Source organism: Eschrichtius robustus, chromosome 2 (assembly GCF_028021215.1).
Source record: "Eschrichtius robustus isolate mEscRob2 chromosome 2, mEscRob2.pri, whole genome shotgun sequence".
NCBI classification, from domain to species: domain Eukaryota; kingdom Metazoa; phylum Chordata; class Mammalia; order Artiodactyla; family Eschrichtiidae; genus Eschrichtius; species Eschrichtius robustus.
The window spans coordinates 6273542-6299459 of record NC_090825.1 but is presented as its reverse complement, the minus strand read 5'-3'; the positions used below and the strand labels follow the sequence as shown (position 1 = coordinate 6299459).

At 39.0% G+C, this 25918-nt stretch overlaps 1 protein-coding gene across 1 annotated transcript in view; it reads right to left on the bottom strand.

Moving 5' to 3' along the window:
- The window catches only part of ADCY2 (adenylate cyclase 2), a 438100-nt gene that overhangs the window by 119535 nt on the left and 292647 nt on the right, over positions 1–25918 (bottom strand). Inside the window, exons 5-9 of the mRNA XM_068531874.1 lie at positions 19391–19539; positions 11926–12037; positions 7018–7145; positions 1609–1767; positions 671–803 (exon numbers count right to left, since the gene is read on the bottom strand). Of these exons, the coding sequence (XP_068387975.1) occupies positions 671–803; positions 1609–1767; positions 7018–7145; positions 11926–12037; positions 19391–19539 (681 nt within the window). The remainder of the gene's footprint in view (positions 1–670; positions 804–1608; positions 1768–7017; positions 7146–11925; positions 12038–19390; positions 19540–25918) is intronic.

The following is a 25918-nucleotide window of genomic DNA, read 5'->3' as shown; positions in this document are numbered from 1 at the left end:
CTATTTACCAGCCTGCGATTTGGAGGGAGTTGACAGAAACCCTCAGAGCTTCAGTTTCTTAATCTGTAAATAGCAGTAGTACCCATTTGGCAGGAATTTGGGAAGGGTTAAAAGAGATGAGAGCTCTAAGCCCCTGCTCTGGCCTGACACGTGGTGTGAAGAGAGTTAGAGCCAGCAGCTGTCTGCATGCGATGAATGGTGTTTACTGTATCAAAGTTACCATGTCTGCACATAATGTACACACATAAGTGTATACATGACATTTACTTGCCAATCTTCTAGAAGTTTCTTCTTTCCCTTTTTCTTATATCTTCATCCTAATTTCTCTCATTAGATTTTTATCATCCAAAGCCCTGAGCAAAATCCTTATCTTTATTGCGGGGTCCATCATGGACTAACACACACATTGATCAACACTGACTAACCTATACAACCTTGTGATGCAGACAATACCCTTGTCATATAAACAAGCGATTCATTTCAACTGTTTCTTTAATATTTGAATCCATTGTTACAAAACACATACGCATTTAAAGTAGTTTTAGAGGCAAAGACTAGCGAAGAATTACACTAGTTCTTGACTAAGAACACTTTCCATATCAGTACTTTGCCCTTTTCACTTTTAATCATAGAAGTCATAGGCTAATTATAGACTCTTAACAATACTGACCTTGGGGTTGATTACAAAGTAGGTCTTCACCAAGTGCTGCTTTAAATATGGGTCTCTGATGTCACCATCTCCTTCCTCCACTTTATAAGCTCCATTCAAGTGTTCCAGGGTGACGGAAGAAATGTGAACACGTCTGAAATTCCATTTTAAAACCACAATCAGGATATATAAGGAGGAACGTGCAAGAAGACTTTCTATTTATTTGGGATTTCAGAGAGAATTTCTTCTGCCCCAAGTGAAGGTAAGGTTATATGTTCTTAGTAAAATTGACTGTAATTAAGGTTCATAGTCTGTTAACCACTGCTTTGGAAAGATGCTCTCAGAGGTCATGAGCTACTAATATTTGGAGCTTCTCTGCACTCACAGAAGCCTGCATGGTGAATTATAGCAATTAAAACTCGATCATATTGAATTTTGGCGTATGAAGATATTTTTTTTTTGAAATGCATGCCAAAGTCATTTTAGGAAGCGTGCTGATCTGTATAAAAGTATGGGCTTTCTTTCTCAATGCTTGTTCTCATGCTTCTCCAAATTACAGCACTTGCATCGAGATTCTCGTGTCATCTATCCAGATGGTACCGTTTGCTTATTTCAATAGTACTGATTTCAGAAGTTACCAGTAATAGAGAAACGCCATAGATCTTCACTGACTTATAAACCATCTTTAACTTAGGTCTCTATTCATAAATATGCAAATAAGTAGGAGTCTGTAATTTAGGATCTGACAGCCACAGTCTTTGACCACGGGTCCCAGGGGTGGTTGAATTGGGGCTTGAGAGTTCACGCCCATCGGGTTAATGGAAAAGGCCACTGGGCGTGAGTAACGTGATACTAACCAAGGCAACAGAAATCACTGAGCAGTCAGCTATTAACCTGTCAAGCTATTATTCCTAGCCCTGTAACCTGCTGCACGAGAGAAAGCCAAAGTGCCGCCTTACCCGGGGACCCCTCCAGCTTCCATGTGGTTGGCCAGGGTAACGTCATGGGACCATACGTCGTACTGCCACTTCTGCAGCCCGATCACGCCGCAGAGGACGTTCCCAGAATGCACTCCCACGCGCATGTTGATGTCCACTCCAGTGGCGTCCCTCACTTTCCTAAAGGGAAGGAAAGTCACGTCACCTTCTAGGACCAGCCTCTTCTTCCTTTAATTCCTGGCCAATTTTCTGGGCATTTAATCATTCAGAATGGCTCAGATTGTTGGAAATATTGTCATGAATTCTTCCTGTGGCAGAAGATTGCTGCTCCGAGGCAAGAGAAAGGGATTTTTCTTCGGTTACTACCAGACTAAACCACCAGCGCCAAGCCAATGCTCTGGCCGGTAAAGCATCAGGAAGGCAGGGGCCGTGATGCAGGATTTTGGTCGCAGTTTCTACTTTTTCAACCAATATTGTATCAAGCACGTATCATGTGCTGACACCTCCTCAGAATTTTCACACTAGGCTCGTGTGACATTGCCTTGTACCGTCAGAAACAATCGTAGACGCCATTTGCAATTCTAGTGCTTAGCATAACGTATGTCCCCAAGGAATATTTTCTGCTGATGAGACAATACGGCTTATTTGTGAGGTTAATAATGACTTTAGCCTGAATAGGAATTAAAAAAAGTAACCATGAGATGAAAGCTTTTCAATTGTGCACATTCTTTAACAGAAAAGAGAAAAGAATACTCTTTAAGAAGCTTTAATAATGCATAAGGTATCATTAAAAAGAAACTAATTAAAAAAAAATCATTTAAAAAATACTTCAGGACTCTGTTGCCGACTCATTGAAAGAGACAAATGAAGAACTTCCTTTAAGGGAAAAATAGCAATGCTTGGCGATGCTTATTTGTTTCTGCCAGTTAGATACATTTATCAATTAAATTTTTATTGTAAAAGAAGAATGCAGGAAGGTATCCCTAAGTTACATGGAAAGAATCACCCCAAGAGGAAACGTGGAGCGAAGCAATGACACTGATTTCAACACAGCAAGTCGGAAGGGTTACCAGGTGTGGGATGCAGTAAAATGAACCTGAAACATCTCAGAATGACACAAGCATGCTTAAATGATGAAGTGACATCATCTGAGCGTACTACTGATAAAAAGAAATGGGTCCATGATGTAAAAATAAATGACGTCCTGAAAAAAGAATATAGAAGGCTGTCTCTTTCCCCTCCCTTCCTCTCTACCTTCCTTACCTGTTCTCATTTTTTTATAAAAAAGACAACCTATTTGGGGTACTTTGCAAGTCATCCAAACCCTTCATTCCTGCTCCCGAGGAGCATGTACATGACATAGGAGCCTTGCCCTACCACTCTGTCTCCATCAGCACTGAGTGTGGACGGCTGCCCGGGCCCTGCCTGGTCCATCTCTCTGGGCCTTTGCTCACTATGGTTCCTCTCTGCTCCCCACTCCCCGGAGTGTCCCCCTCCTGACAGGGCCCGGGAGTCACAAGGCCAGTCTGTGATAGAAGTGACTGGTTAATGATTCGACTCTTTAAATGAACAATCTCCACATGCTTCATGCCTTTTTTAGAGAAATGAGTCGATCAAGGGTTCAGATGGCCTGACTGTCCAAACGTTTTAATGCATGTAGATGAAATCTGTGTGATCTATAGAAAAATGTTGAAATAATCCCTTAGAGCTTGCAATAATAATAGACAAATCTTTCTAATTTAAGAGGAGCCATAATCACTTACACAATCAGGGTCCTGAATATCACTGCCTTGATTAAGAACAGTTTACATTTTCATGACAGGAAAAAAAAAGTCTCTTTAAGCGTTGGGAATATTCCAAAACTGCAGCTGAAGTGCTTCTGCAGTGGTGACTTAGCTAAGGCTCGGGATAAATGTGGAGGTCCAAACTTGGAAGGAAAAACACAGGCAAACGTTTCTGGACCCATGTTGCTGGTTCCCACGAAAACTGGAGATAATCTGGCAAAATTTCAAGTGCCAAGTGTGTGCTTTCTCCTCACCAGCTTGAAAAACTAAAATTCCTGTATTCACGCTCATCTTATGGCTTAAGAAATGGGAATGGAAACGCTTGTCTTTGTATGTGAGAGAGAACAAAGAATTTCTGAAATGTGCTGAGGTATTCTCTCTTTTCCTGGCTTATATTGGGGGTGTAGCAAGACAACCTATTATTATTATTTTTTATTGAAGTATGGTTGATTTACAATGTTGTGTTAATTTCTGCTGTACAGCAAAATGACTCATATATATATATATTCGTTTTTATATTCTTTTCTTTATGGTTTATCACAGGATATTGAATATAGTTCCCTGTGCTATACAGTAGAACCTTGTTTATCCATCCTATATATAATAGTTTGCATCTGCTAATCCCAAACTCCCAATCCATCCCTCCCCCACTCTCCCTCCCCCTTGGCAACCACAAGTCTGTTCTCTAGGTCTGTGAGTCTGTTTCTGTTTCATAGATAGGCTCATTTGTGTCATATTTTAGATTCCACATGTAAGTGATATCATGTGATATTTGTATTTCTCTGTCTGGCTTACTTCACTTAGTATGGTAATCTCTAAGTCCACCTATGTTGATGCAGATGGCATTATTTCATTCACTTTTATGGCTAATATTCCATTGTATGTATGTACCACATCTTCTTTATCCATTCATCTGTCAATGAACATTTAGGTTGTTTCCATGCCTTGGCTATTGTGAATAGTGCTGCTACGGACACACGGGTGCATGTATCTTTTTGAATTGTAGTTTTGTCTGGATATATGCCCAGGAGTGGGATTGCTGGATCTTCTGGCAATTCTATTTTTAGTTTTTTGAGGAGCTTCCATACTGTTTCACACAGTGGTCGCACCAATTTACATTTCCACCAACAATGTAGGAGGGTTCCCTTTTCTCTACACCCTCTCCAGCATTTGTTATTTGTAGACTTTTTAACGATGGCCATTCTGACCGGTGTGAGGTGGTACTTCACTGTAGTTTTGATTTGCATTTCTCTAATAATTAGCGATCTTGAGCATCCTTTCATGTGCCTGTTGGCCATCTGTATGTCTTCTTTGGAGAAATGTCTATTTAGGTCTTCTGCCCATTTTTCGATTGGGCTAAAACAACTTATTACTGATCACTTTGTCAACTGTACATGAGCCAAACTGGTGATACACAGCAGAGGAAGAATTCAGAAGCCCTTGGTCAAGGAGTAGCAGATCATGGGGACACATGGCCATTAAGATATGAAACTTAAGTTTAGGTGTAAGGAAGAGCTCTGGAAGTTCACTCAAATCTGCTGACATTACTGAGATGCTGGACACATAAGATATCACTGAGGCATCTATGATGAATGGATAAATAAAATGCAATACATACATATAATGGAATGTTATTCCATCATTAAAAGGAATGAAGTACTGATACATACCACAATATGAATAAACCTTGAAAACATTACATAAAGTGAAATAAGTCACACACAAAAGAACAAGTATTGTACAATTCCAGTTGCATGAAATATCTAGAACAGGCAAATTTATAGAGGCAGAAAGTAGAACAGAGGTTACTAGGGGCTGGGAGGAAGGGAATGGGGAGTTATTGCTTAGTGGGTACAGAGTTTCTGTTTGGGACAATGAAAAGGTTCTGGAAGTAGATAGTGGTGATGGTTGTATGACATTTTGAATGTATTTAATGCCGCTGAATTGTACACGTAAAAATGGTTCAAAGGGCAATATTTATGTTATGTATATTTAACCCCAATAAATAAATGTAACAACCAAAGAAGGTATTACTGATGACCTGACGACATGCCAGTGGACAGAATGTAGGGAATCTTTTTTCTAAAGGCTCTTCAACATATTGGAATTACGTAAACTTAACAGAACTGGAAAACAGTTGATTCCAAAGCAGAAACTAAGCTTTAGTAAAAGGGTGGATTGTTGAATCCAACGTGCTATTGATTCACATAATATCATCCTTCACAAAACCCATTTATAGAACCCATTTCCCCTCATGTTTGAAACCAACACTGAGGTGGCCTCTGGGGGTGGGTTATACATTTGAGAAAATCTGTTAGGTCTACACTGATTAAATTCACTTTCATCTAGACCCATAGTGGCGTGAATAGTTAATGACTCTTGAAATAAAGTTGAAAAACTCTTTTTTTTTTTTTTTTTATGTCTCCGAGAAGACAAATGATTTACTTATGGGGAGAAGCAGGGGGACCGTTATTTCCCACACAATGTATTTCAGGTGGGAAGCTGAGGCGACACTGCTCACCCCTCCCATCTCGATTCTTCCTTCGATTCCTCTCGATTCCGTTGCCTCTCAATCCCTGACCGCCCCACAGTGGCCCCTGACAAAGGCTGAGCTAGTGGATCTGGACACTTAGGTCTGCGGACTCTGCTGCGGCTAGGGCTTCACTGTTCTTCCCTGGCCAGCACTGGAAACCCACCGACAAACCTCTCAGTACATTTCGGCGCACAACTAACACCACGGTGGGCTAAACACAGTGATGCCTTGACTTGTTGCTTTCTCACTTAAGGTCCTATTTACTCTGAGCCCGAGACAAGGAATTAGACCATCAAGCACATAGTTCCCATCCTGTTTAGACGAAAAATGTGTGGAGGATAGGGGAAAATCACTTGACCAAAAATAGGCAATTCCCCCCACCCCCCAAAAAAAACCCAAACTGAAATCCTTCAATCACACAATCAGCAAACAAGAGCTTTTATCATTTATAAGAATACCCTGGCTTCTATGAAGGTACTTATAAAGAAGTATGCATTATGGTACGGGCAGTGAAAGCTCACTTTTTACCTCACATTTTTACCCTGTACTTGTCAACTGTAACGATAACATTATTCTATGTAAGCAAATCTTCTCTAGAATTACAGTGAAAGAACCTATAGATACAAGGCAGAAAACTATTATGGATATAAACTGAAACTACATTCACAGAGCTGAGCGTGACTTACATGGAGTAATTCTGGGCTGGATTTTTATATTCATTGCAGTCTGGTGGTAAAAACTACTTTCTCTCTTACAATTTACATGTACTTGTCAGAAATCAAGAGATGCTAAGAGTACAGACTTTTTCCTGAAGACTGGAGGAGACCTTTACATGTTTAAAAAAAAACACTTTTGAAACAAACACAAAGGTCCCTTCCCAAAGATTCTAACTCAGTGTTGCTGTAATCTAAGACTAATAACAGTAATACAAAACACAGAAGGCTTACTTTGGACTGAGTTCTCACATGTCAATAAATGAGTCTCTGCCCATCTATATTTAAATGTACAATCATGTATTTAGTTTCAGTAGACAGAAAAATAGGAATAGTTGTAAGAACTACAACTAAAACTTATCAAACAGTTAAAAAAGCTCTTACTAAGCATTACACTTACTTTATGGCTTCACACATATCCAGTCCCATTTTCACACAATTCTTGGCATGGTTAGGGAGAGAGATAGGGAGTCCGGAAACACAGTAGTAGCAGTCTCCTAGAATTTTTATTCTCATGCATTCATTCTCCTGAAAGAAGAAATCACAGAATTTCAGTTGTATTAAGCACATATATAATGATTTTGATTTACCAAATATCACCAAGTGCTAGTTCTACTGGCATTGCCACAGTGAATAGGGATTGTGGGGAGAAAGAAATGAGAACTAGTTGAGTTTCCCTTAATTACCCATCAAGATTGAGCCACCCTCACCTGCATGCCCCTTTACCAAAGCAGGAAGAATCAGGGTAAGGGGTAGAAGGGGAAAGCTGAGAGAAAGTTCTGGAATGATTTACACTTAACACAGCAGAGGAGGGTAAAGATAGGACCATTCTCTTTAGTCTGAACAAATCCAAACACTGACAGTGAAATGAAACATTCTATGCAAAACAGAATCTTTCAGGATAGAAAATGGTAATCAGAACTCAACTGGAATTAGAATTTTTGTCATTTCCTACTGTGCTCACGATTTTCCTTATTTCTTTTAAAGCTGAAGCAGATTCTTACCTGCTGACATGTAGCTTCCGATAAACATCTCTACAACATAATAAGCCACCATTCAACATTGCCAAGTAATTTAAAACTTAATTCTGATCTGAGGTTAAACCATTTTAATATAAAGTTAGACAAACTCATTATTTTTCTTGGCTGGGTTGTATTTATATCATAGTATTGAGATTAACTTCATTCATATGCATTAATCCTACATCCATTTCTAACCTTTTCAACTAGTTTAGAGACTCTTCACTCAAATTTATAATAAATACATAAATAAACAAAGATGTACCAAACACAGATTTTTTTTTTTTTTGGCCACACTGCGTGGCATGTGGGATCCTAGCTCCTCAATCAGGGATCAAACCTGTGTAGTGGGAGCCTGGAGTCTTAACCACTGGACCACCAGGGAAATCTCAGATTTTTTTTCTTCATAACACTCGCACAGGCTTATATATAAAATGAACAAATTTGAAATAATAAAATGAACATAAGATCTTTTTGTTCTTAAGTATGTGTTAGGTTTACTGAAGATTTTGCAGATTTCTTTCCCTGTCTCATAGAGAGCTGTGTACTTTCATGCTTATCTATAGCGTTATAGATGATGTGTTAGTAATTCCTGATAACAATATTTTAAATAATAAAAAGGCAAAACATTGTTTATTTATAAGGCTTCTCTCCTATACTTCCTAAATATGTATCCTGAGTCTAGAAAACAGTAAGATTAAGAACAGTGAATTCTTGGCACTCTTATCAATGATCAGCTGACTGTATATGCATGGGTTTATTTCTAGTCTCTCTATTCTGCTCCATTGGTCAGTATGCCTGTCTTTAATACCAGTATCAGACTATTTTGATTGCTGTAGCTTTGCAATATATTTTGAAATCAGGAAGCACGATGCCTCCAGCTTTGTTATTCTTGCTCAAAGTTGCTTTGGATATTTGGTGTCTCTTGTGGTTCTATATGAATTTTAGGATTTTTTTTTCTATTTCTGTAAAAACTACCATTGGGATTTTGATAGGGATTGCATTGAGTCTGTAGATGGTTTTGGGTACTATTTTAACAATATTAATTCTTTCAACCCATGAACATGGAATGTCTTTCTACTTATTTGTGTCTCTTTATATTTCTTTCATCACTATTTTATAGTTTTTGGTGCATAAGTCATTCACCTACTTAGTTAAGTCTATTTCCTAAGTATTTTATTATTTTTGATGATAATGTAAATGTGTTTTCTTGATTTCCTTATGAGATACTTCATTGTATAGAAATACAACTGATTATTGTACATTGACTTTGTATCCTGCAACTTTACTGAGTTTATTTATTAGTTCTAACAGATTTTTGTGGACTCTTTAGGGTTTTCTACATATAAGGTCATATCATCTGCAAACAGAGATAATGTTACTTCTCTTTTGAGTTGGATGTCTTTTATTTCTTTTTCTTGCCTAACTGTTTCGTCAGGAACTTCCAGCACTATGTTGAACAGAACTGGTGAGAGTAGGTATCCTTGTCTTGTGCCCAATCTTAGAAGAAAAGCTTTCAGTTTGTCACTGTTGAGTATGATGTTCACTGCGGGTTTTTCATATACGGCTTTATTGTGTTGAGGTAAGTTCCTTCTTATTAGTTGAGAGTTTTTAATCATAAAAGCGTGTTTAATTTTGTCACATGCTTTTTCTGCATCAATTGATTGAGATGATCATATGATTTTTACCCTTCATTCTGTTAATGTGTTATATCCCATCAATTGATTTGCGATGCTATCCAACTTGCATCCCAGGGATAAATCCCAGTTGGTCATGGTATATGATCTTTTTAAAATGCTGTTGAATTTGACTTGTTAAGTGAAATAAGCCAGATACAGAATGACAAATACTACATGATACCACTTATATGAGGAATCTAAATTGGTCAAACACAGAAGCAGAGTATAGAATGGTGGTTTCCAGGCCTGGGAGAGGGGAAAGTGGGGAGGTGTTGGTCAAAGGGCACAAAGTTTCAGTTATGCATGATGAATAAGTCCTAGAGATCTACTGTACAGCATAGTGTCTATAGTTAATAATATTATATTGTATACCTAAACATTGGCTAAGAAGGTAGATCTTATGTTAAGTGTTTTAATCACAAAATAATAATGATGATGATAATGATAAATTAAAAGGGCAAGAGGAAACTTTTGTAGGTGATAGATGTTTATGGCATAGATTGTAGTGATGGTTTCAAGGGTGTATCCCTAAGCTCAGTAAGTTGTATGTATATGAAATATGTACAGCTTTCTGTATGCCAATTATACCTCATTAAAGTGGATAAAAACTAACAGTGAATGAGCAGTGATGTTGAGTTCCTTAACTTAATGTGCTTTATGTAGTATTCCCTCAATGGACTGAACTATCTGTTTGCTTACAAGGCTCACCAACTCCATGTTTTGAACTATGAGCCATGAACTGATATCCAAAGCATGCTGCCCCTGTGACCAGCAATGGATGGACCAAGCTATCCTAGGCCAGTCTCTGATATTGCCTGGACGTTCCTTTGTTACAATGATCAGAGAGGAGCAGGAAGTCACACTGAGTACCTCCCTTATGAGTTATAAATTGTGTCCTCCTCAGATTCACATGTTGAAATCCTAACCCCTGGTACCTGTGAACATGACATTATTTGGCCATAGGGTCATTGTAGATGTAATTAGCTAAGATGAGGTCATATAGGAGTAGGGTGGGCCCCTAATCAGTTTGACTGGTGTCCATATAGAGAGAAGTAATTTGGACACAGAGCCTTGCGTGTGGGGAAAATGCCATGTACACACTGGAGCTCTGTTGTTATCAGCCAAGATTAGGATGTTTCTTCCTACTGTGACCAGGTAGTGCAACAAAAATGACCTTTTTCTAACTCAAACTTTCAAGACGTTATTTTCTAAAGATGAGGCCCCCTCTACGCCAAACTCAGCCTCTTCCTTTGGTTTGGTAAAGGAAGGAAACAGAGCTATACTCTTAGTGATTTTTTAGAATTCCCAATGAGATCTGTCATGGTCAGTTGGGCAACATATTACACCTCATGGAAAGCTTGACCCAAGAGTGACTCTGTGAACATCTGCAAGCCAGATTTATGCCTAGGGGGCTTGGCTGCAATGTTCTTTATTGTTTAAAAGTGAGCAAAATCTCACCTATTGTTTTCAAAATCTCACCATGAACTAAACTTAGAACCAACTCTTCCTTATGTAAAGGATGCATTTTAATAAGCATAATAATGTATTTTTGTTGGGAACAATTCAGAGACAAAATTAAGCTGACCAGAAACATTTTATGAGACAGAAGTAGAGGGCTAGCAGGAAAGAAAAAAAATTATCAATATTCCCACCAGGAACCTTAATAGTTGCAATAAATAAATCTAGAATAAGGTCTAGTATGGTTTTAGATCAGTTGTCATCATTTCTTCTCTGTGAAACTTCCCACAAATGAGCATATGAATGACAAATACTGAACTTACATCTCTGCAAGTGGCACAAGGGTCAGTGGATAAAAAGGAGACAACAGGGCCTTCCCTGGTGGCGCAGTGGTTGAGAGTCTGCCTGCCAATGCAGGGGACACGGGTTCGAGCCCTGGTCTGGGAGGATCCCACGTGCCGCGGAGCGACTGGGCCCGTGAGCCACAATTGCTGAGCCTGCACGTCTGGAGCCTGTGCTCCGCAACAAGAGAGGCTGCGACAGTGAGAGGCCCGCGCACCGCGATGAAGAGTGGCCCCCGCTCGCCGCAACTAGAGAAAGCCCTTGCACAGAAACGAAGACCCAACTCAGCCATAAATAAATAAAATTAAAAAAAAAAAAAGTAAAAAAAAAAGGAGACAACAGTCAATAAAGGGCTTAGGAAGAAGGGATGCATCCTATTTTAGGGATTTTCCCAGGATGCCGCTTAACACTGTGAATATGTAATAGTTATAACTGGAGAGGAAATCATGTTTCCAACTCCTTGACATCGAAATGCCTAAAAAGAGAATCTTAGAACAGCACAGTAGAGAGAGATGTGCAAATCAAATCTCGTCATCTTGAATGTATTTATTATATGTGTGCTGAGTTATATATAAGCAGAAGTTTTAAAAGTAGATGAAAACATATGCTAATTATATGCTATGACATCTCTCATTCCCAGTGTAGGTTTGAGATTTATCAGGGCTCGATGGCAAATAAATCCAACAAATCTACAAACAACATTCCTAAAGGATGCTTTTATGAAGAGGTAAAAAATTGATAAGGGACCAGAGAAAAAGTAAGCCCAAATTTTATATATCCTCAAAATAGAAGGCAATCACTAATACTCACCTTTGCAATTTGATCAAATTTTCCAAAGAGTTCGTTCAGCATGTGGACCAGTTCTCCTGGGGAGCAGTCACTGGCCAGACGGGTGAACCCAACAATGTCCGCATAGAGGATACTGTGGGAACAAACCAGTGGGTGCCATGTTTGCAAGTTGATATTCGTTAAGAAAGTAATGGTAGTTTTTCCCATTAAAAGAGTATATGTTCTTACATTTTATATTTTTGCAAAATGTCATTTCCCTGGGTATGGAATATGTAAACATTTTGCTAAACTTTCCCATTAAATTTTTCTTTTTTGATGTTAAATTTTTATAATTAAATCGTGGAAGAAAAAGTCATGTGATGCACTTTCTCTCTTCTAGTCCGTTTTTACTGCTCACCTTTCTTCTCTCAGGGCCAGCCCCTCCCCGCCTCTCTCATTTATGTGGTCTTCATCCTGACAGCACATTACAGTGTCATAATTCTGATATCAAAGGAGTATGCTTCTATTTGAATCGTTACATGATTTTTATATTATAAGGATTCCTATGTAGAAGAAGCAAAATAATAAAAGTCAAATCCTGTTTTTATTGATTCAAAGAAAAAATTCTGGCTTCCTTACTACCTGCCAGGAGAGCAGATACAGAGCATCTTTCTAAAGCTCAGAGTCTGGTTTGGGGGATGCATTAAACAAATGACACCAACCAACGTCCAATTTCAGTGATAATAAGTGCTATAAAAGAAAACAGCCGAGTGCTGTAAGACAGAACAGTGGAGGTGGTGAAGAGTCAGGGAAAGTCACTTAGGAAATGACAGTACAGCTTCCCTTCATGGGATGTACAGGCTGGGAGGGCAAATGTGAGATTCCTTAGAGTTGTGTACGTGTTTAGCTAACCTTGATGGGTCAGGATAGAGAAACTACAGCACCACTGTGTACATTACAACTTTACCTACACAATAACGTGTTTATGCTTTGTGTAAAGGACTAATAAAGAAGCCTAAAATTCTGGATTCAGGTAGTGAATATGGTATGGTTTAAGATGGGCCATGAAACAAAAATAACTGCCAATTCACAAAATTTTATGAAACATAAAATTACCATATATAGGATCCAGCAATTCCACTCTTAGGTATACACCCAAAAGAGCTGAAAGCAGGAACTCAAACAGATATTCGTATACCCATGTTCACAGCAGTATTATTCATAAAATGAAACAAATGTCTATTGACATTTAAAGAAATGGATGGATGAAACTGTGGTGTATAATACAGCGGAATATTATTCAGTCTTTAAAAGAAATGAAATTCTGACACATGCTACAACTTGGATGAACCTTGAAGACATTAAATTGAGTGAAATAAGCTAGACTCAAAAGGACAAATATTATATGATTTCACTTATATGAAGTACTTAGACTAGCCCAACCATAGAGACAGAGAGTAGCATGGTGGCTGCCAGAGTCTGGGGATGGGGCATTGCTGTTTAGTGGGTACGGAGCTTCAGCTTGGGATGAAAAAAAAGTTCTGGACATGGATGTTGGTGATGGTTGCAGAACAACATGAATGTATTTAACGACACTGCACTGTACCATTTAAAATGGTTAAAATTGTACATTTTACCACAATTAAAAAAAAAAAAAAAGTGTGGCAGCCGTCAGCCTGGTCCCAGGCAGAACATGGCTTGATCTCTGCTGCTGGCAACACCCTGCTCCTCATGCAAAGTACAAGGTTTGTGGCTTCACCTTGGAGGAGAGACTTGCTCCTCTGATGATGGACAGAGCAGGGGGAGACCTCTGGTCCAGGGAAATCAGGGCTGCTGGGGCTTTTGTGCTCTCCATTCAGATGGTGCCATAAAACCATCCCTACTTCTCCTGTGCTCTCCTGCAGAGGCAGGGACCCACAGATGCTGAGCCATGGTCCAAGAGGAGGCATTACTCTCACTCAGAGGAAGATGCCCGATCCAGGCAGCATGGGAGGGAGAACGTGAGAATGAGTGCTTGACTCCTTGTTGACAACCTCCACAGTGTTTCCTGTGTCAAGACATGTAGTGGGTGAAGGAGCCCAAGATGGTCTGAATGTACAGGTCTGAAGCTGGCCCTGCGGTTACTGGGCAGGAAGATGCAGACTGTATATGAGTAACTGGGACACAATGTACAAAGGGTTATGGAAGAGGAGGCGCAGGGCACTGCGGGGGTCACACAGGAAGGAAACCCGACCTAGACTCGGATCACATCACCACTTGAGAAAGACCACTCCGGCGGCAGCAACCTGGAGGTGGGCAGGTCAGTGAGAATCATATCCGGTACATCCCGGAGAGCCCTGTGGAAGGTCTATAAGTGGGGGAAATGGGGAGACCTGGACAGAGAGGGGAGATTTGTAGGAAGGAGAATGAATCAGGCTTTGGTAGGGATTAGATGTTGTGGGAAGTGTCTAGGAAAAGGAAGTGTTGAGATAAAAACCGGGTTCTGGCTGAGTACTGGGGCTGTACCTAGTGTACAAATCAAATCAAGCTTGCAGGAGTTGACTAGCTCCACTTCGGTTGGGTTGAGTCTGAGGGTGGTGTCAGTGGGAGACCCAAGAGGAAGACCATTAGGTAGATGCTTATGGAAAACTATGGTTGAGTTCTGTGTCTTAGCATCATATAGATGGTCATTAAGTCCTGGGAGAGAGCTGGAGAGAACAGAGGAGTTAGGAGAGCCCTGGAAATACTTTCATTTACAGAAGAGCCTAGATTTAGGGACGAGAAAACAATAAAGAAGACCGCAGGGAGAAAACAAAGGGGAAACAATGGCATGGAAACCCAAGGATGTAGAGTTATTTAAATGCAAAGACAAGGTGAATGGGACCAAGCATAACCATGTGGTCAATGAGATAAGATGCAGAGGAAGTCATATTCAGATTTGGGAACAAGACAACTGGTGGTGAAATGTAGGAAGAATGAGTTCTGTGACATGGGGGAGGTTAATGCCAGAGGGTGGTGATTTGAGGAGGGAGAGAAAATAAGGAAGTCTAGTTAGAGAGTGGAAAATTGTTGTAGAATCTGGGCTATGAAATTCATGGAGATAATTTCAGAGTTGGAGGGTGGCACTGGATTCAGCGATTTATGTTTGTTTTCAAAGACATGATGGGTTTGTGAATGTTTCAGCACTAGGGGGAGGGATTCAGAGGAAGACAATGATTCAGAAGGCAACTGGTAGTTGCTACCTTCACATCTATAAATTCTTTTTCTTCTCCACTTCCTCCTCATCCTGCTTATTACTATTATTATTATTGTTATTATATCAGTTAGTAAAGAGCTAGCCAATGTTATTAACAGAGAATAAATATTTCATTGAATGAATCATCAAAGCAAAACTAAAAGTTATCAACAGATCTTTTTGGTCTATAAACCTAATAATTCTCATTAAAAAACACCCTCAGGTATTGACTGAACTACCTGCATTAGCCAGGTATTGTATCTGCTTCTTTGTTTATTATACCTGTCCTGTTTCAGGAGGAAAAGGCTGTATGTTTTCATATTTCCTTTAAAATTAATTGGTACTCTATGCCATTGAAGCTTTTGCATTTTTAAGTTTTAAGAATTTAAGTTACTTTAGGATCTCAAATATGTTTTATGAATTTAAATTTAATTTAACACTGCAAACATATTCTACACAATCTCTGAAGACAGTTGAAGCTGCTTCACCAATCCTTTGCCTTAGATAAGTGTGTTAATCAGCTTCCAAGGTGGCCCCAGTGATCCTCACCTCCCAGTACTCACACTCTTGTACTGTCCCTTCCCATAATGGGTAGGGCTGACTTGTGTAACCAATAGGATACTGCAGAAATGACCAGAAATGACCTTCCAAGGTTAGATCATAAAAGATATTGCAGCTTCCACCTGGACCCCTCCCTCTGGGGAAGCAAGCGGCCATGTTGTGAGGATAATCAAGCAACCTGTGAAGAGGCCCAATGATGAGGAACTGAGGCCTCCAGCCAACAGGAAGTTAACCTGCCCATCAGGTGGGAAGTCACATTGGGAACAGATTGCCCAGCAGCCTGCAGCCTCATGGGAAAGTCTATGCCAAAACCACCTGGGTAAGCTCCTCCCAAACTCCAACCCACAGATGTTGTGAGATGTTTATTGTTCTTTTTTTTTTAAATTAGGTTATTTGTATTTTTATTGTTGAGCTGTAAAAGTTCTTTATATATTCTGGATTCAAGTCCCTTATCAGATATATTATTGCAAATATTTTCTCCCATTCTATGGGGTTTTTTTTTTTATGGTTTTTTTTTTTGAATTATAGCTGATTTACAATGTTGTGTTAATTTCTTCTATACAGCAAAATGATTCAGTTATACATATATATATATATATATATATATATATTCTTTTTCATATTTCTTTCCATATGGTTTGTCATAGGATATTGAATATAGTTCCCTGTGCTATACAGTAGGACCTTGTTGTTTATCCATTCTATGTATAATAGCTTGCCTCTGCTAATCCCAAACTCCCAGTCCTTCCCTCTTCCAACCCCCTTCCCCTTAACAATCACAAGTCTGTTCTCTATGTCTGTGAGTCTGTTTTTGTTTCATAGATATGTTGATTTGTATTGTATTTTAGATTCTACATGTAAGTGATATCATATGACAGTTGTCTTTCTCTTACTTCACTTAATGATAATCTCTAGGTCCATCCATGTTGCTGCAAATGGCATTATTTCATTTTTTATGGCTAAGTAATATTCCATTGTATATATGTACCACATCTTCTTTATCCATTCATCTGTCAATGGACATTTAGATTGCTTCCATGTCTTGGCTATTGTAAATGGTGCTGCAGTGAACATTGGGGTGCATGTATCTTTTCGAATCGTGGTTTTCTCCAGATATATGCCCAGGAGTCAGATTGCTGGATTATATGGTAGCTCTATTTTTAGTTTTTTGAGGAACCTCCATACTGTTTTCCATAGTGGCTGCAACAATTTACATTCTTACCAACAATGTAAGAGGGTTCCGTTTTCTCCACATCCTCTCCAGCATTTGTTATTTATAGACTTTTTGATGATGACCATTCTGATTGGTGTGTTTATTGTTCTTTAAAGCCACTAAGTTTTGGGGTAACTTGTTACACAGAAACTGATAACTAATACAGATATTATGCAGACCATTATCAACTGCTTGAGATTGGTTGTGTCTTCAGTCATTTTTACAGGTCTATTGTTCCTGGATTATATCACAGTTACTTAAAGATAGTCTGTGATCCTATTTAGATACAGATACATTTATCCTTACACATTTTGAATACCAATAAGTGACATAAAAATATTTCTGGAGATGGAAGGGGCATTGCTGATTTTCATACAGTTAAGGCTGGAAAGAGCAATTTCTACTATAGTATATCTTGTCAAACACCATAAATGTTTTTTTTTTTAATTATGTAGGTAAAATGCTTAAAAACCTAAAGGCAGTCTAGTGTTTTAAATAATTTTATTCCTTTTTTTTTGGTTGCACTGGGTCTTCGTTGCTGTGTGCAGGCTTTCTCTAGTTGCAGTGAGTGGGGTCTACTCTTTGCTGTGGTGCATGGGCTTCTCATTGCGGTGGCTTCTCTTGTTACAGAGCATGGGCTCTAGGCACGTGGGCTTCAGTAATTGCAGCACTTGGTCTCAGTAGTTGCCACATGTGGGCCTTAGAGTGCGTGGGCTGCAGTAGTTGTGGCGTGTGGGCTCAGTAGTTGTGGCGTGTGGGCTCTAGGATGCATGGGCTTCAGTAGTTGTGGTGCATGGGCTCAGTAGTTGTGGCTTGCGGGCTCTAGAGTGCAGGCTCAGTAGTTGTGGCGCATGGGCTTAGTTGCTCCGCAGCATGTGGGATCTTCCTGGACCAGGGCTCGAACCTGTGTCCCCTGCATTGGCAGGAGGATTCTTAACCACTGCGCCACCAAGGAAGTCCAGTTTTACTCCTTAACATGTATGAATGTTCTCTGTGTGTGTGTGTGTGTGTGTGTATATGTATATATATGTGTGTGTATATATATGTATATATATATATATATATATATATATACAAACACACATAAATATATGCACATATACATACATACATATTATGTATATATACACACATAGTTCTTTCCTATTATTCCAAGAAAAAAAAAGGTGGGGACTATAAAAAAATTTACTCCTGATTCCTCATTTATTCAATGTATTTTCCTTAGTTCCTACTTGATGTGCAACTTTTTTTCTCTGTTATCTCCCTTTCAATATGCATTTCTCATTGTATATTAGCTCTTTGTGTGCTTGGGCCATACCTTTTCCTAAAATCATGTGTTAAAATGCGATTTGTCTTAGCAATGCATAAATTAAGCTACATTTAAATTTGTTTCTTAATAAACTTCAAAAATCCTTGACATGAAGTAACCAGACAGAAGGCTGCACCATGCAATGGAAAAGGTCTGGACTTGAAGGCAAACAGCCCTATTACAATTCTAGACGATTCTAAACACATTTTAGTTTGTGTTTGTGGTTGTTGTTATTAAACAATTGAATGGGGTGGGGGGGGGGTGAATAACCCTGACAACTAAAGGAATGACATAATGAGTGAGGCATGCACAGGTTACTTATGGAGATAACCCAGCCAGAATAGCAAGCACCACTGCAATGTAATCGAGTGGATGAAAGGACAGCCCCCAGAGAAGTGGTATCAGGAATGAGTGGGCATGGAGAACAGTGAGGACCAGGGCGCCCACATCTGGAGGGGTCCCACACCACTGTAGCCGGAGATGCATGGGGAGCACAGGAGGGAGAACCCTCTCCAGACTGAAGTGAGGACCTGCTCAGCTCCTCTCTAGAGCTCAGGGGAGAAGAGGTCCTATACCATCCTCCTTCCTGACCACAATCCCATGTTAGTTTTCCAGTTACTGGGAGTCCAGGAATGGCTCCCTGGGAAGCATGGATGGCTGTGCCACTCTTGGAAAAGCAGTAACTTTCATTATAATTTAATTAAGGTGCATGTTGGTTCCCTGTGATGCTGGGTACCAGCCATACCCCAGAAACCCATCATTCCTGATTGACAGCAGAACATCCAGCTTCCCTGGAAAGTGCTGGCTTCCCAAGGCCCTGCCCTTGCCGAGTCCACCTTGAGGAACCAGTCCTTGTGCCTAGAGCCCATGACTCTTTAATCTTACTGATACTGAGTCCTGGTTTTCAGGGACACAGTGAGATCTGACCAAGGAGTTCCCAGAATAAGGGCCCCGTTGTCCACTTCTCTCCCTTTTGTAATTGATGGTCACAAAATGCAATAAGTAGAGGAACCCATTTTCTTATCTTAATGTGAAGGCCCAAGAGGCAGCACATGGGTAGGTGGAGTGATATTTACTCTACACACAAAGATAAACAGTTCCAAAGGACACATGAAACTGTAAGATTATGGGCTCCCAGTTAAATATGTCCCCCACCTGGCATACAGGCTCCCCAGACTTGCTGCGGAAGGAGAACAGAGCAGCAGCGTACCTGACGTTGGTGTGCCGCTTGACGTACAGGTTGTGAAAGTTGTTGGTGTTTTCCATTTGGCCGGCTTTGGGGCCCTGCAGCCTCTGGATGATCTCGGCTTTCATCTCCATGGCTATGTGCGCTGGCAGTAGGGACAGCAGAAGCCGCTCCTGAAACCAGGTGTGGAAGGAAGACCAAGAGATGTCACACAACCAAGGTCACAGCCAAGTACCATCTGAAATCAATACTGATTTGTAGTCAGGCTAATTTGAGGACTCTTTACAAGTTAAAATACAGACTCTAGAAATACAGATTGAAAAAAATATAAAATTTTCTAAGGTCAGAGTGTGTTATTATATTCTTTATTATTTATTGAGCTCTAAGCATGTGTTCTTCAGTATGGAGAATAAAGGAAGGCATAGTTATTTCCCTGAGGATATTACTTATCTATTTTGATTTTAAAGTAGTGAAGCAGAAATAATATTAAAATGCCAGAAACCAGTGGTCAGTCTAAGATAGAAAACACTCATTTTCACCTGCTTGTTCATTTGAGAGATAAAGTACAAGCTTTATTGCACTTTTGAAAGTCAACCAATATTCCACATTTCCTAAGTAAGAGTCACATATTTTCAAATATTTCATTTCCTCTGTGGTGACCATCCAATCCTCTTTAGTGCTTCTAAACTATTATAAAGACAGAGTCAGAAATACTAGCTTCTGAAAAAGACATCATCTATGAGAAACTATAGGTGGGACACAAAGAAATGATAACATATGAGATTTTCTTGTATTTTTAGTCTTTAAATTCAGTATTTGTGGTACACAATAGCATGCAATATTACACATACTTTAATCTGTATTTATTATAGTTAGAGTGGCAACTTTTCCAATCTCTTCAAGGAAACTATGCAATTTTTTTTTTTTTTTTGAGAAGAAGTATCATAGACAGCAATCTTTGCAAGTTGATATTCATCCTTGAGTGTTTTAAACATTAATCTATTACAGAAAACACCATATTCTTCAGGCATTGTGGATTTAGCTAGTGGCATTCAGTGTGTATAAACAAACATTTGTTGAATGCCACATTTTCTCCTTCTTCCACATTGTTTCTTTTATTCTTTAAAAAAAATTCTTTTTGGTGGACAAAGTGGTGAGAGAGTAGAGGAAGGGGTGGGGAAGCTGGGCTTTGCTCACAGATTCACTGGTCCAGGTGTCTGTCCCCTGGGCCCACCCACAGTGCATATCGCTTTGGGGCTGTTGGGAACTTTCACCAAGGGAGCAGAGGGTAGGCCAGGAGTGCATCTTGATGAAGATGAAATGACCCTCACCACAGCCCATCCCCAGCCTGACCCAGGAAAAGACAGGTGCAAAGTCAACAGGAGACTCAGTGTGTGCCTGTGGGAGGTCTCAATGCATGGTAGGGAGCGTTTCTCTATGAACTGGCATAACTGAGTGTTGATTGTTTGTTCATCCCTTCCGTCCTTCATTAACCCAATCAGAAAACATCCATCACTGCCCATTAAATGCCAGACCCCTTCATATAAGCACTAATGGTAAATGCAAAGACGAAGGGGACAGTGTCCCTAACACCATGCTGTTCATGATCTAGGAAGGGGCCCACCCACGGTGCATAGCTGTTAGATGAGGCTAAAAAGACAGGCTGGTATTTGGAGGAAGCCACGTGCCTGAGATCTGGGAAAAAAGGGGGAGCTAACAGATGAGGAACACCTGCTATGCACCACATGCTCCCAGGAGCCATCTTCACGTGAAACAACTGAATCAAAACAACAGCATCATCTGACTGGCATTGTTACCAACCTCCTTGCAACAGAGGCAAAAAGAAGCAGTTAGATAAAGGGCAGGGAGCTGATACTTGTCATAACACTTGTCACACACCAAAGGGAATTTTATTGGTACTTAGGAAAGTAAGAGAACACTTTTTATTTAATAATCAACTTTTTACTTTTTTGTTAAATTCCCCTTGATGTTTCCATTTAAATTAAGAAATGAAATGGAGAAATCAAAATTTTCTAACAAGGTAAACGTCCATATATACATCTGGGGAAATATAAATTAATATTAACGGAACAAAATAATGAGGTTAATGTTGGTGTGGTCTAAAATATAACAGAATGAAATGCACAATGACAATAACACAAAAGATGAAATGGGAGTCAATGGAATAAAAATGTTCTGAGATCCTAGAATTGTGTGAGAAGTGGCAAAAGAAAGCAATTTATGTTAGACTGTAGTAAGTCAAGAATGGATGCAATTTCCACATCAGCAACAAAAAGTTTGAAAAACTGTATGACTAACAGGCTAACAGAGAAAATGGGAAAGAAATCCTTGATTAATCCAAAATAAATCAATAAAGAAGAATCAAAGAAAACTAAAAACAGGTAGGGCAAATAGAAAATAAATCATAAAATGACAGTTATTAGCCTGTTGTGTCAGAAATTATATTAAATGTAAATGGACTAAATATTCCAATTAACTGACTAATACTGTCAGATTGGACTGAAAAAAGACAAAATGTAACTCTAAACTACTCACAATAAACACATCTTAAATATAAGAATACAGAACTATCAGAAATAAAAAAAAAGATACACCAAAAAGAGATAAATTATAAAAACCTTAATGAAAAAAAAAAGCAGTATAGCTATACCAATATCAGAAAAATACTGTAGATATTCCAGTCTTAGGGGAAAAGATTGACAAGTCCACAAATTTTTTTTTGGTGGGGGAAATACCACTAGATTTTATTGTGGACATTGGCAATATAACCCCTTATGTGGTTCCTTCCACTCAAAGAGACTGGTGGTGTGAAGGGCAGTGAAGTGGGGGGCTTGTCTATTGCTTTATTTCTCAATTCCTGCAGGAGTTCCTGGAAAGTAGTATTTTCTCTGTAGTTATTTGTTCAATGAATGAAGGATCTGCTGTGCATTTTATCTAGGTCACAATAAAGAAAAATCTAATTTCAAAGCCTCTGTTCTTTGTTGGTACTACTTATGTGGAGACCTGGGTCGAGAGTGCTTATGATTTAAAATCAGATTAATGACCTCTTTTTTTTTTTTAAACATCTTTATTGGAGTATAATTGCTTTACAATGGTGTGTTAATTTCTGCTTTAAAACAAAGTGAATCAGTTATACATATACATATGTCCCTATATCTCTTCCCTCTTGCATCTCCCTCCCTCCCACCCTCCCTATCTCACCCCTCTAGGTGGTCACAAAGCACCGAACTGATCTCCCTGTGCTATGTGGCTGCTTCCCACTAGCTATCTATTTTACGTTTGGTAGTGTATATATGTCCATGCCACTCTCTCACTTTGTCCCAGCCTACCGTTCCCCCTCCCCATATCCTCAAGTCCATTCTCTAGTAGGTCTGTGTCTTTATTCCCGTCTTGCCCCTAGGTTCTTCATGATCATTTTTTTTTTTTTAAGATTCCATATATACGCGTTAGCATATGGTATTTGTTTTTCTCTTTCTGACTTACTTCACTCTGTATGACAGACTCTAGGTCCATCCACCTCACTACAAATAACTCAATTTCGTTTATTTTTATGGCTGAGTAATATCCCATTGTATATATGTGCCACACCTTCTTTACCCATTCACCTGTCGATGGACACTTAGGTTACTTCCATGTCCTGGCTATTGTAAATAGTGCTGCAATGAACATTGTGGTACATGATTCTTTTTGAATTATGGTTCTCTCAGGGTATATGCCCAGTAGGGGGATTGCTGGGTCATATGGTAGTTCTATTTTAGTTTTTAAAGGCACCTCCATACTGTTCTCCATAGTGGCTGTATCATTGTACATTCCCACCAACAGTGCAAGAGGGTTCCCTTTTCTCCACACCCTCTCCAGCATTTGTTGTTTGTAGATTTTTTTGATGATGGCCATTCTGACTGGTGTGAGATGATATCTCATTGTAGTTTTGATTTGCATTTCTCTAACAATTAATGATGTTGAGCATTCTTTCATGTGTTTGTTGGCAATCTGTTTATCTTCTTCTTTGGAGAAATGTCTATTTGGGTCTTCTGCCCATTTTTGGATTGGGTTGTTTGTTTTTTTGATATTGAGCTGCATGAGCTGCTTGCAAATTTTGGAGATCAATCCTTTGTCAGTTGCTTCATTTGCAAATATTTTCTCCCATTCTGAGGGTTGACTTTTCATCTTGTTTTTGGTTTCCTTTGCTGTGCAAAAGCTTTGAAGTTTCATTAGGTCCCATATATTTATTTTTGTTTTTATTTCCATTTCTCTAGGAGGTGGGTCAAAAAGGATCTTGCTGTGATTTATGTCATAGAGTGTTCTGCCTATGTTTTCCTCTAAGAGTTTGATAGTGTCTGCCCTTACATTTAGGTCTTTAATCCATTTGGAGTTTATTTTTGTGTATGGTGTTAGGGAGTGTTCTAATTTCATTCTTTTACATGTAGCTGTCCAGTTTTCCCAGCACCACTTATTGAAGAGGCTGTCTTTTCTCCATTGTATATTCTTGCCTCCTTTATCAAAGATAAGGTGACCATATGTGCGTGGGTTTATCTCTGGGCTTTCTATCCTGTTCCATTGATCTACATTTCTGTTTTTGTGCCAGTACCATACTGTCTTGATTACTGTAGCTTTGTAGTATAGTCTGAAGTCAGGGAGCCTGATTCCTCCAGCTCCGTTTTCTTTTTCAAGATTGCTTTGGCTATTCGGGGTCTTTTGTGTTTCCATACAAATTGTGAAATCTTTTGTTCTAGTTCTGTGAAAAATACCAGTGGTAGTTTGATAGGGATTGCATTGAATCTGTAGATTGCTTTGGGTAGTAGAGTCATTTTCATAATGTTGATTCTTCCAATCCAAAAACATGGTATATCTCTCCATCTATTTGCATCATCTTTAATTCCTTTCATCAGTGTCTTATAATTTTCTGCATACAGGTCTTTTGTCTCCTTAGGTAGGTTTATTCCTAGATATCTTATTCTTCTTGTTGCAGTGGTAAATGGGAGTGTTTTCTTAATTTCACTTTCAGATTTTTCATCATTAGCGTATAGGAATGCAAAGATTTCTGTGCATTAATTTTGTATCCTGCTACTTTACCAAATTCATTGGTTAGCTCTAGTAGTTTTCTGGTAGCATCTTTAGGATTCTCTATGTATAGTATCATGTCATCTGCAAACAGTGACAGCTTTACTTCTTCTTTTCCAATTTGCATTCCTTTTATTTCTTTTTCACCTCTGATTGCTGTAGCTGAAAATTCCAAAACTATGTTTAATAATAGTGGTGAGAATGGGCAACCTTGTCTTGTTCCTGATCTTAGTGGAAATGGTTTCAGTTTTTCACCATTGAGGATGATGTTGGCTGTGAGTTTGTCATATATGGCCTTTATTATGTTGAGGAAAGTCCCCTCTATGCCTAATGTTTGGAGGGTTTTTATCATAAATGGGTGTTGAATTTTGTCAAAAGCTTTCTCTGCATCTATTGAGATGATCATATGGTTTTTCTCTTTCAATTTGTTAATATGGTGTATCACATTGATTGATTTGCGTATATTGAAGAATCCTTGCATTCCTGAGATAAAACCCACTTGATCATGGTGTATGATCCTTTTAATGTGCTGTTGGATTCTGTTTGCTAGTATTTTGTTGAGGATTTTTGCATCTATGTTCATCAGTGATATTGGCCTGTAGTTTTCTTTCTTTGTGACATCTTTGTCTGGTTTTGGTATCAGAGTGATTGTGGCCTCGTAGAATGAGCTTGGGAGTGTTCCTCCCTCTACTATATTTTGGAAGAGTTTGAGAAGGATAGGTGTTAGCTCTTCTCTAAATGTTTGATAGAATTCATCTGTGAAGCCATCTGGTCCTGGGCTTTTGTTTGTTGGAAGATTTTTAATCACAGTCTCCATTTCAGTGCTTGTGATGGTCTGTTTATATTTTCTATTTCTTCCTGGTTCAGTCTCAGAAGGTTGTGCTTTTCTAAGAATGTGTCCATTTCTTCCAGGTTGTCTATTTTATTGGCAAATTGTTGCTTGTAGTAATCTCTCATGGTCCTTTGTATTCCTGCAGTGTCACTTGTTACTTCTCCTTTTTCATTTCTAATTCTATTGATTTGAGTCTTCTCCCTTTATTTCTTGATAAGTCTGGCTAATGGTTTATCAATTTTGTCTATCTTCTCAAAGAACCAGCTTTTAGTTTTATTGATCTTTGCTACTGTTTCCTTCATTTCTTTTTCATTTATTTCTGATCTGATCTTTATGATTTCTTTCTTTCTGCTAACTTTGGGGTTTTTTTGTTGTTCTTTCTCTAATTGCTTTAGGTGTAAGGTTAGGTTGTTTATTTGATATGTTTCTTGTTTCTTGAGGTAGGCTTGTATAGCTATAAACTTCCCTCTTACAACTGCTTTTGCTGCATCCCATAGGTTTTGGATCATTGTGTTTTCATTGTCATTTGTTTCTAGGTATTTCTTGATTTCCTCTTTGACTTCTTCAGTGATGTCTTGGTTATTAAGTAGTGTGTTGTTTAGCCTCCATGTGTTTGTATTTCTTACAGATTTTTTCCT